General features: G+C 45.8%; 1 protein-coding gene across 4 annotated transcripts; it reads right to left on the bottom strand.

The window, feature by feature from the left end:
* Positions 1 to 1,355: 1,355 nt before the first annotated feature.
* Positions 1,356 to 11,773, bottom strand: SPSB3 (splA/ryanodine receptor domain and SOCS box containing 3). 4 transcript variants are annotated; one of them, XM_025204010.1, is made up of 7 exons: positions 11,065 to 11,773; positions 8,173 to 8,321; positions 5,769 to 5,946; positions 4,506 to 4,693; positions 3,723 to 3,825; positions 2,855 to 2,980; positions 1,356 to 2,354 (listed from the first exon to the last, which is right to left on the bottom strand). In XM_025204010.1, exons 1-7 carry the CDS (start codon positions 11,081 to 11,083, stop codon positions 2,011 to 2,013), a joined length of 1,107 nt encoding a protein of 368 aa, XP_025059795.1. In that variant the 5' UTR covers positions 11,084 to 11,773; the 3' UTR covers positions 1,356 to 2,010. The 4 variants fall into 4 exon arrangements, with proteins under 4 accessions (XP_025059795.1, XP_025059791.1, XP_006015632.1 ...); XM_025204006.1 differs by having other exon boundaries at positions 11,275 to 11,773; XM_006015570.3 differs by lacking the exon at positions 11,065 to 11,773 and adding an exon at positions 10,059 to 10,380.
* Positions 11,774 to 11,779: the final 6 nt, after the last annotated feature.

The raw sequence follows: 11,779 nt of genomic DNA, 5'->3' as shown, positions 1-11,779 counted from the left end.
CCCCCCGGCAACCCCTGCTCCATCCCATGTCCTGCCTTGGCTGGGCAGCGCCTGCCCCAGCCCCACTCACTCCCTCACCACAGGGGCCTTGATGTGCCGCCCCACCCCACGCGCCCCTTCCCTCACGACAGACTTACCAGCTGCATGCAGCTTCTCCATGCTGCCAGACTGTGTATTGGAAATTGGATCGGTATCAGCCAATACGCCTCCTTAAAAATCAGTTATCAGTATCGGCCCCCAAAATCTCTATTGGTGTACTCCTAAATGGAACTGGAGAGGACTGACTTAGAAGTCATGTGCTAAATCAGCCCTGACTGAGGTGATATGGGAAGCAAGGAGGAGCTTTAATTGTATGTTGACATTCCATCGTGTTGGCTTCCCGTCACGTGCAGGTATGAAAGGTGAGGTGGAAGTTTACTTGCCCTAACACACAGGCCTTGTGATGCTACTTTGTCATAGGGGACTATAAATATTGGCAGTAACAGGTGCCAAGTCATCAGCATCCTATTTGAAATAGCTCAATAATCTGTACCTTGAGCCAGTAAGTCCTCCTATTATAGAAAGCTGAAGGTTTTTACTGTCTGTTACTTACTCAGTATCTGCTCCTATCACCTTGTCTAGATGTGCCAGTTATTAACAAGGTGCCTGTGGTTACAAAGTGTTGCAAACAATTAAAGAACACTTTCCCCTCTGTTTAAAATCTTAATGTAGAGTAATTTTGACCTAGAAAAAGGGTCCCTCCCTGCTTGCAGATCACCAGGAGTGATGTCAGACCACTGCCAGTTTAATCTTTGATTGATTAAAGTTGCAGCCTTTGTTCTACCCTTAGTCCAGTATACAAGAGAAATGAACATGCTATAGGCAGCAGGCACATCTCCCAAAATCATCATGTAAAATAAGAACATAGAAGCTGTACTGGGTTTTAGATTACCTCACAGGTAGGGGGGGTCATCTATCCCACAAGAATATTGAGTGAGAGCTGTGTGGAACTGCTGTTTCACTAAGAACTTCACACACTAAATATTGAGCCTTTTTTATTATGATTTTGATTCACAAGCAGAAAGAAACCCCTGCTCCCCACACCACCTTTCAAAACCAGTCTCAGTGTGGCCACATGGATCTCTCTAGTCTAGGATTTTGATTGGTAGTGGCCAGCATCACATGCTCAAAAGACACAGAAACCTTGTGCTAGGTGGATGTGGCAATAATTTATACCCCAAGATCTCATCTCAATTGGTAAAAACTCTGAGGCATGGAATTTAATAGAATTCTAAGTAATTCTAATCTATTAGTTAGAATGTCAGGATATAAACCTGATATCAAGAATACCTTCACGGGAAGTTAGAAAAATTAAGAATAGTTTATATTTTTATTACAATTTAATACAGTCTGATATAGAAGCTGCAGTAGCCAACATGCAAAGCAATTAAAGTCATCATAGAGCTCAAATGAGATCCCTTACAGCTCAATTTACAAGTACTTGCTCTCAGTTACCAATGACAATGCATGTAGATGCATTTTTAGGAGCTTCTTTCTCTAAACACTGCTGTTTTGATCAGGTCCCAACATTGCAGTGCATTTATTGCAAGTACTGGACCAGCATACAGCAGCTAGAAAGGTGGAGTGGTAACAAATTTTGTCTTTTGATGGGAATCAAGTAGGTTATTTGATTATAGTTTGCTAGAAGAGAAGTATACTTTGAAATCAGGAAGCCAGTTTGAAAACTTGTCTTGCAAACAAGTGTACTCCCCTGAGAAGAGTTAGTCACTTTGGTGGCAAGTAGATTAAGTTAGAACATTTTGCTGTGGATTATCTGGGCTGTCTGTTTCGAAGGAGTTGCTCTCTGAGTTGCTAGATATTTTCAATGCAAGTGGTTGATGCTTCTATCTTTGCAAACTTGAGTAGAAGTTTATGTCCCATAAAGAGGGAGATGCTTGGCCTGGATTGCCATGGAGAGAGTAAAACAATACCCCACCCAAAGTCCCACAAAGCAGTTTATTTGGAAATAAGTTATGTCCTCCTGCACCTCTTCCTCTGGCATGCCTCTGCATCTGAGCCACAGGAGCTATCTGAGTCGCTTCCTGATGAAGAGGAGGAAGGCTTCAATGTGCTATAGTTCATACTCAGGACCCAGCCCAGCTTGTTGTGTAGAACTTGCTTGAGTCCTGGTGGCAATGGAAGCACCTCCAGTGTATCCATGTAGTTAGGCAACAGCTGGCGGAGGCGGTAACAGCAGAGGTACTGAAGGGACGTGCAGCTGGCGCACGAGCGAATCACCTTCATGCTGCTTTTGGCTGCAGTGGAGCATACCATCGGGTAGAACTTCTTGTTCTGAAGTTTGGTAGCTGCAACTCCTGCCAGGTAACAGAAACAAAGAGTTCTGGTCTCAGTGCAATGGCAAGGGCACTGCTCCTAAGATGCTATGTCATCTTGTCTGTCATCCTCCTCTCTCTGCCTAGTTAAACAGGGTGCCTACATATTGTTAAGAGAGCGTGAAAACAGATTTTCTGATACCAGGGCTGCTGATGAATAGGGATATCCTTTGCCCCCATCTTTATACCCCTAATCCTATTTTGTCACTCAGAGAAGCAAATGGATTCTCATTCCACTTTTTCCAACAGCTACATGATACCAGGGCTTTCAAGAGCTAACAAGGCAAAGATCCTGGCCAAAAGTATCATGTTTCCATAATTCATACAACCCTCCCCTGTAAGTCCGGGCATGGGCAACTGGTACTGTCTTAGTCGGGGGTGCACGTGCACCCCCTACACATTGCCACTGAGTCCTGGTCTATCATTTTGTATCAAGATGTGCGTTTGATGGGATGAAAGGCCACTATGACCTTTGTTCTTACCTATACATTTCCTGTTTTTGAAGAAGGTGAGTGTTCCATGCCACGTATCAAGATGAACCCCAATAATGGAGCCTTGGCCAAACCGTGATGAGAAGTTTATTTTGTCTCCCTTGTGGTGGAGAAGCCCTTAAAAAGCAAACCCATATTCCATCATTCAGTCCCACCACAGTGTACAAGCACCTTGTCTATGTAGACTCAGCTGCTCAGTACAACATCCTTAGATTCTCCCCAGGATCAGTAATCATTACCCACAATGCTAAGTTAAGGACAGGATCAGAAAGCATGGTCCTTCAGCAGCTCAGGGGACAGGCAACAGAGGAATATAATCTTGCCTCTACATTGCTGGTTTGTGCAGGGGTCTGCCTATTATGTGACAGCCCAATGACATGAGTAAAGGTATTCTGAGTACACTCAAAGGTGCTGGTCTTGTTATCAGCCTCATATGGAAAATACTGGACAGCCAAAGATTGTACCACCCCTCAAGCCTCCTCCTTTATAGGTGGAGGCTTGCTGGCAGGGCTTTCCTACCTGCCAGAAACTATATTAGGGAATTATTTCATTCTATCAGACTTAATATATGGAAGCACTCCCAGTGAATATAGCAGTTACTAGTGATATGGAGGAATTCTTCACCCTGCATACATTTAATCACTGTGTGTAGGCTGGCTGCAGGCAGCAGTTCCAGCAAAGTATGTTTGCGACAAAGCAGAATCACCATCCTAGTGGCTATTTCAATTTTACTCCCACTCCACAAAGCACTGTGTTCCATAATGGGTAGAAAAAGGCTTTTGCATATTTATTAACCTCCCCAATTCAACCTCCTGCTTAGCTGTAGGGGGAGCACTCCCACTGCCCCTGCCTGCATTACCTGTGTATGAGAGTCCCCAGCTGTCCTCATCCTTGCCCAGCAGGCTACAAAATGTGTGGCGGTACTTGTCCAGGTTGACATCTGAAGTTCCGATTCCCACCATCTAGATGGAAGAAGCCCATGCCAAAGGAAAACAAGGTCAGTTTCTGCTACAGAATTACCTGGTGGTTTAAGTGCAGTGAAACACCATACATGGCTTCCATCTTGGGAACTCCCCTAATATTTTTCTTAGTGTGCCCCAAGAGACATGAGATTTGGCAGAATTAAGTCACAGGGTCTATTTAGTCCTCTGATCTAGGAGTTACCAAAGGTCTGAACAAAGTTATGCTTCACTTGGAAGAAATCAGGAAGTGATCACACAAGCAGCCAGTACTGGCTCTTCTACACTCCATTGCTATTTCCAGAATTAATTGCATGTTAACCTTAATTGCAGTGAGGAAATGATGCACCTCTCAGCAGACATATTCTGCATGCCTGAGACTGTAAGCACCTCGGGCTAGGGCCAGTCTTCTCTCTGTTCTGTCCTGTTGAGCTCACCAACAGTGATCAACAATCTAATAAAATGCACAGAAATAAAACCAGAGATCTGGGTTCTAGTCATGACTGCCACCGTCTCAGTCCATGGCCTCAAGTCAGTCATTTAAGTTTTCTTTTCATTTAAGTGATGACACCCACTCATGGAAGACTCTGAGTTTTATAAGTAAAACATGCTGTCATGTATTGTTCTATTAAAAGAATGCCCCTCTGCACCTCCTCAATTCTAAGCACTTCAGCGCAACATACCATGTCAGTGCCATAGACAGGAGAGGTCATCTTGATCTCCCAGAAGTGCTGTCCTTCTCCCAGCTCCTTGTTTCCACGGATAGCAGCAGTACCACAGCTATACTCCATGTGGAAGTTCACCTTGCGGTTGTCACAGGTCAGCAGGGTTGCTGTTGATTTGTTCAGGTCATCCCACACCCAGTCAAAGTCTGTTCAGACGGAAGATGCAGGATATCTTTAAGTGGTGGGAAATACTGCCAAACCAGAAACTTAACGGAGCTTCCATCAATTTAAAAGTCTCTTAAGATGTCTTTTTTTTTTTTTAATGCTCTAGCCTGTTGAATACCAAACTGGCTGAACTTAACAGTTAGCCTGTTACAGCCCAAAATCATCTTGCTCTAGTCTGACATAGAAGATCATCTATTAACCAAGTCTGTCACCATTAAACAATGGTCCTCATTTTAGGTTAACAAGAGATTTCAGTTATGTGAGCAGTCTTTTACGACAGCAATTACTGAACACAGTCCCATGGGTTACATGCAACTGCTGACAGCAGCAAGGCCTGTATGCAAGCCAGGTAGTGAATGAGAGGGAAAGCCTTGCCTTCAGCATTTCCAAAGGAAGCATTTGCAAAATAAGAGCAGTAGCCAAAACAGAGCCAGAGTCAGGAAGCCAGGTGCCTGGATGACTTCTACTTGTGAGAATGGTCATGCAGACCCCTCCAGAGCTGCATTGTTTTTTAGAGAACTGAATTTTTATCTCTTTTTAAACTCAGGAAGTTGCAGCCAGAACAAAATAAATGTGAGGGCATCTCAGTCCTGACCTGAAACACTCCTCCAGCCCCTCAGCTCAGCCACAAGCTCTATTTAACATTAATGAGTTACTGCAAAGCTACCCTGCATAATTGCCAACTTATGCAGATCAGAGATAACTAGATACTAGGACATAACCACAAAGCTAAAATTCACTTGTAACCTAAACTAGATTTGAAGGAGGTGTCCAGAAGTAAGATCGGATTCATTAACATATTCACACAGGACACCTGTTACCCTTATGTCTGTGGGATACAGTGCTTACATAGACCCATACTCCATGGATAAACAGCAAAGGTTAGCTTCCTTAGTAGACAGCAGTTCTTGTCTCCCTTCAAACTTAACATATAGGTGAGCACAGGGCACCCCCATTCACATAACAGGTGGAAACCCACATCATACACACAAAGACAAATCAAGACCCACTCAAACCCAAAGGCGTAGCAAGAACAGGCAGGAGCTGCTTCCTTACATTCGTCCTCTTCGCCACACTGGCAGTCCTTGACACGGTGGATGGTGTGCAGGCTGGAGCAGTACGGAGTCTCATTTTGGTTCTCACAGTTGCAGTAGGACTCTCCTGTCACAGGGATGGCGCTAGGGATGGATGGCGAGAGGGAAGGAAACTCTGGCTCTGAGTCAGAGTCACTGTGCTGCCATAAGAAAGCAGAGGGACAGTTACTGATGCCATTGGAAACTCAAAACTTGATGGGCACCCATGAATGACTCGTGCCCCCAGAGGCTGGGGGGGGCCTGGCAACTGCCTGCAGGCAGCAGCGGTGTCAGCAGTGGGGGCAAGCCAAGCGGAGAGCTCCTGCAGGCAGCTGCGGCAGTGTCAGTGGCACAGGGGGAGGGAAGCACCAACCAGAGGTCAGCAACCACACACACATGTTGTCGGCGGTGGCCAGCGGCAATCGGGGACCACCCACAGACGCTGTTGGCGGCAAGGTGGTGAGTGGTGACCGCCTGCAGGCAGCATCGGTAGCACTTTTTGCAGAGGGGGCACCACCAATCTCAGGGGGTGCATCCCCTACACATCACCAATGTGGGCACCCAATAGATGTAGATGTCCTTCCCAGAGCCAGCTTTACTTGTTTTATTGTAGTAAGGCCCAAAGACCCCAACATGCACATGAACTAAGAAGCAAAAGTCCCATGCAGATAAAAAGGGGGTGGTAGTAAGGAGAGGGGGAGAGACATAACAGTGTTCAAGCAAGGCTGAATAAGTGATAAGTATACAGCCATGCGGGTCTTTAATGTACACGTTTGTGACATTAGAGCAGTGACACTTGGACTGTGGTGCTCTGCAGACAGCACTATCAAACGCAGCATTCTGTGCCTGTAATTTAATACAGGGGTGTAAGAAAGCATTGCGTGAGTGATGCTTGGTCATTTCTTTGCAGTTGTTTAATGAGCACATTGCAGGGGCTTTTCTTATAAACTGGAGTGTGCTGGCCACAATTAACCAGGGGTGCGTATGTTGTCATGGATCTTTGATTAGCACTGCCTGTTCATGTAGCTCCTGAGCCAGTCAGGACTGTGTGGCACTTTCAGAGGTGTTGAATGATAAGAGGAGGAAACGGGACAGGAAAGTGAGGTTGGGCAGTGGAAGTGTTAGAAATGGAACAGAATGAACAGGGGGGTAGAGTGTTAATGACTAACAGGAGTAAAGCAAACAAAGGAAAAAATCCCAAGTGTGCTTTAAAAATGCACAGATGGTTGTGCTGTGATTCCTCATGCAGAGGTGACCATTCTAGCATCTCAGATGGCCTCTGTCCCATGGGAGGGAGGAATGGAAGGACCTGCCTTTAAGAGATCCTTTCATTAAAATGCACTGCTTCACTATGATGTATGGGCACCAAAGACATGAGTGACAACAGCAGCCAGGGTAGGTTACCATCTCCATCTCCAGATCAAGTTCTAATCAAATCTGAACTGCATTCTCTGATACTTTTGTGAGGGTTGGTCTAGTTTCATTTACAGCAGCTGGTGCCCATGGACTTCACTGAATTCCTGTGGATTTACCTGGTGTTAAATCAGACTGAGCTCTGAGTTTCCTGTGCTTTCCTGCTCCATTGCCCAAGTTGAATTATATACTCTGGCATTAGGAATAACATCGCCTTCAAAACAGACAGCTACAGGGGCACATGAAAGAGGTACTCCGGTTCAGTATGACTGGCTCATTTGTCTATAGCTTGCCCCTGTTGTATCACTGTCTGCGGATTAGCCTGAAGACTGGAAAACATTTAGGAAGATTTCTCTGACTCATTCCTCCAAAATAACCAACGTGAAAGATTTATAGAGAGTTACCAACATAAAAACATTAAGCCAAACTGACACAGCCAAACAAAGGCAACAGTAGGCTGTTCTTCTGGACTCACTGTACTAAACTTAAAAGCTTTTAAACTGGATAGTTGCATTGTAAGGAAGTTTAATCCATGCCCCCAAGAAGAAAGCAAGTAAAAGGACACTAGTGGCTATTTTAACTTGTCCTTTCTTGTGCTATTTTTAATAATTACTTTTCCTGCTTTGTTCCTGTCTTCCATACAACACATGATTCTTATTAAGCCATTTTCAGAAGTGATGGACAAGCTGCAGGCTGGTAAGTGGGTGCAAAGCTAAATCTAAAGTAAGTGAAGTTAGCAAAAAATACCTACAGGGGAAGAAAGTGCAATGGCATCAGCTTAGATGACCTATAAGCCTCAACTAGAGGTCTGTCTGATTTTGGTACACTGTGTGCGCTAATACCACAATGACTTAGATCTTGAACCATTAGCAATCCATATTGTGGAAAAAGAAAGGGCTCCCTCGTGCATGTTTAGAACATAGCCTCTTCTGCAGCGAGTATGAATTTTTTGAAGTGTTAATGTATCAGCATACCTGCCCGTCAGAATCGTAGCCCCAGCCATGTGTGCCAGTGGCCAAAGCTACTGCCCGGCTGTCTGTATCACGGCGTACCCCACTCAGGACAAAGTGCCAGGCTCTGCTGTTACGTGTGCGTCGTGCCATGGTATTTTGAGACAGGTATGCTGCAAAGTGCCAAGGGAAGAAAGTGAAGTTATACAGGGCATCGGTATCAATTGGGAAAGTTCTATTTGGGCACCACCTTCCTCCAGTGATAGGTTTTTATAGCTTGTTTATAGCTACCACCCAATTGCTCCCTCAGTCAGCATTGCCCACTTGTGTATAGTTTTGGGATAACTTGGGATCAAGGTCAAACATGAGCATTCACAATGGTCTTATGACGGTACATACTGTACCGAGGCTACTCTTAAGTGGCCAGGAGAGTAGGGATAGGTTTCTTTCATATCACAAGGACAGTAAGACAGGTTTCTTTTGTACCACAGTCAACACAATCATAAAAGCTTAAATCTACTGCCAGGAGCCACCCCCTCCCCCCAAATCTGTGCAGCTCTGGGATTGCCTTGATAGAAATACCAAAGTTTGTATCTATTTGAACCCAGCTGGTTGAATTGGGTTACTCAGAACATTTCTGGTAACACAGAGCAGTGTTAATGCTACCAGTGTACTGGCACACAAAGAAATAATCCTACTGTACAAATCCAAATGCTTCACCTTTGCACAAAGGGCAGAAAAGGAATCAGTAGTAACTGATGTGCAGTTCTTTGCTGGCCCAGTAACCACGCAGTGGATAACTACTTCAGTGAACTGGAGAGTTTAGCATCTGCTGCCCCAGCTCTGCTGTCACTATGCTTGAAATCCCTGAATAGGGTTTGTTCTGGCAGTAATGAGACTTGCAAAAAGACTCTGCTCTCTCCTGAGGGCTAGAGGCAAGTGACTAGTTTTTACTTTGCATAGGGACAACAGGCTTTCCTAGCTTGTCCTGACTTGCCTCCTGGCCAGTGGAGAGAAGCAAATCAGCTGCACTTATCCGAGACATAGGGAAGCAGTGGAAGTGTTAGAAATAGTCCTCAGGCACAAGGTTTGGCACGTTTATTTCCTGCTTTCCCCCAGTCCCTCTCCTCTTGTAAACAGCACATTTCTGTCATTTCTCCAGAGAAAAACTAGGCCAGGAGGCACTTCAGTCCCTCCACCACACAACAGATCCTTTTGCAATTGCCTCCCTGGCCTGTGCAACATAGAATTATAGAAAATTAGGGTCAGAAGGGACCTCAGGAGGTCATAGAGTCCAACCCCCTGCTCAAAGGAGGACCATCCCCAACTAGATCATCTCAGCCAAAGCTTTGTCAAGCCAGGCCTTAAAAACCACCAAGGATGGAAATTCCACCATCTCAGTAGAAAACCTGCTCCAATGAAACTTGTCTTTTTCCAATGAACAAAAGAGCATTCTTCTGCGCATGCCACCTGCCCTGGGACTTCATCATTCTCCATTCTGTTTCATGCAAATTCTGACAAACACTCCTCTCTTGGCTTCTTCACCTGGACAACTTACACCCAGCTTGCTGCTGTGGGTAATTCCACAAACGCAGACTGATCAGTTTTGAATGTTAAAGAAAAGCAGCTACAGGAAAATAAGTGCGTCCATCTTTATGCAGACAAGGTTCCTTGGGTGAATTTGATATCTTTTATTAGACCAACCCAAATGGTTGGAGAATAGTTATTAAGCAAGCTTTCGGGTTCAAAAACCCTTCGTCAGGCTAAGGAAGCTTCAGCAGTTGGTGTGTGCTCTATGCAGCAGTTCTCTGTGCTTCTCTACATCCCACTTCTCCAACCCCACGAAATGCCCAGAGGTAACAAAGGAGCACTGTCCGCAACATGGGAACTGAAAACTATTGCCAAACTACCTCTTCTGCAACAGATGAAGTGATCCTGTGGTCTCTTAGTGCATGTGTGAAGAGATCAAAAATGCTGATCCAAGCAGGATCTGATCCACAAGACCCTGTGGGAATGGTTATGATTTTAAAATTCCTTCCTAACCCTTACATGCCCAGTTGATTCTGATCCATCATGAAAACCTCTCATATGGAACTGGAATCTACTGTCCAGAGACGTGAACCGATGGAGGTTGATGTTTTATTATGTAGAAACACTTCAAAGTGCAAGTGTGAGTATTTGTTAACCCCTTAAACTACTGCCAAAATGTGTACATCTCAGCAGCAATTATCTGTGGAAAAGTACAGGAACGTACCGATGAGTTAATTTAGGGAAAAGAGTGCTTAAGATTAGCCTTAAGGAAGTGTTCATCCCCATGAATACTTTGTCCTTTTCAGTACATGGACGGCCTAGTTTAGACTGTTTCAGTTTCATTGGCAGTGACTAAAGATCAAATGGCTTTGCTGTTTTAGTTTTGTCAGCAGCATCTGTAAAGATAGGCAGTCAAACATGAGTCACTATTTATCTGACAACCGTAGTGGAAAACTGCTCCTTCTGAGAAGGCTCTTGTCTAGAAACCAGAAGGGTCTAATCCAGGGGTGGACAAAATAAGGCTCGTGGGCTGGATCCAGCCCGCCAAAGGATTCTAACCAGCCCATGGCAGGTCCCTCAACCAGGCCTGGCCCAGGCACAGGAGGCAGCCCAGGCCATGACACATGCGACCAGTCCCACCGTCCCAGGTGCAGAGGTGCCACCTGGTGCAGCCCACCCTATCCGTGTGCACCGCTCTCCTCTCTCTAAAAACTCTGGTCTTTGCTTTTCAGTCATGGGTGATGTAGTAGTTCCAACTCCCGCAGCATCTAGCTATGGATGGGAGACTCATGGACAGGAGAACTGACACAAATGTAAAAGGCTGTGTGACCAATAACAGTGAAATGGAGGCCGAAGGGGTCAAAGAAAACAACCAGAGAAAGTCACCTAGTACAAAACTGAACATTCGGAGAAAGTCAGCCCTTCACTTCACTGGATGCTCTCACTACACCTACAGCAGCTGATGACATAGCAAAGACCATATCTTTTTCACCGCTGTAGAGGTGCTGTGCTAGGACTAAGCAAAGCCACTGGGCAACCAAGGTTAGTGCAGAGTGAGTGCTAACGTGCTTAGCAAATGTGTCTTGCCCACAGAACCTTGTGTCCCAGCTCCAGAGGCCAGCCTGGCTCCTTCCTCGCCGAGTCCCGGGTATTTCATCCCTTCCACTTGCATTAATCCAGAAGCTGAGGCCAGACGGCCGCTCCAGCCAGCAGTGCCTGCACTTGTGATGTCTGGGCCGTAATGTTCTTACTGCAGGAGGTGGGGAATCCGCTTAAACTCGCTGCCTTAGCCTGGCAGAGGCTGCATTTGTTTGCATCCAGGGACTCTGCAGCCTCTTCTCACCCAGGATTTCCCACAGGGGAAGATTAGAGTTGGGGCTGAAGGAGAATTTTTCCTCTCACTGTCCCCCAACCCACTCCCCTGTTTAATGTGAGAGAGAAACAGCAAGGGAGGAGCCGACTGTGGCAGGCCCAGCATCAGTGCAGCTGTCAATGCAGCGCACACCTTTTTGAGAGAGGGGAAGGGCCGAGAAGAGGGGCCCAGTGCCACGTGCTCCCCGCCCCAAGACTCATGCAAGAGCCAGAGGAGGCTCCGCTCAGC

This window comes from Alligator sinensis, unplaced genomic scaffold (genome assembly GCF_000455745.1).
Source record: "Alligator sinensis unplaced genomic scaffold, ASM45574v1 scaffold404_1, whole genome shotgun sequence".
In the NCBI taxonomy this organism is placed as follows: Eukaryota; Metazoa; Chordata; order Crocodylia; family Alligatoridae; genus Alligator; species Alligator sinensis.
This window is presented reverse-complemented; position numbering and strand designations above follow the sequence as displayed.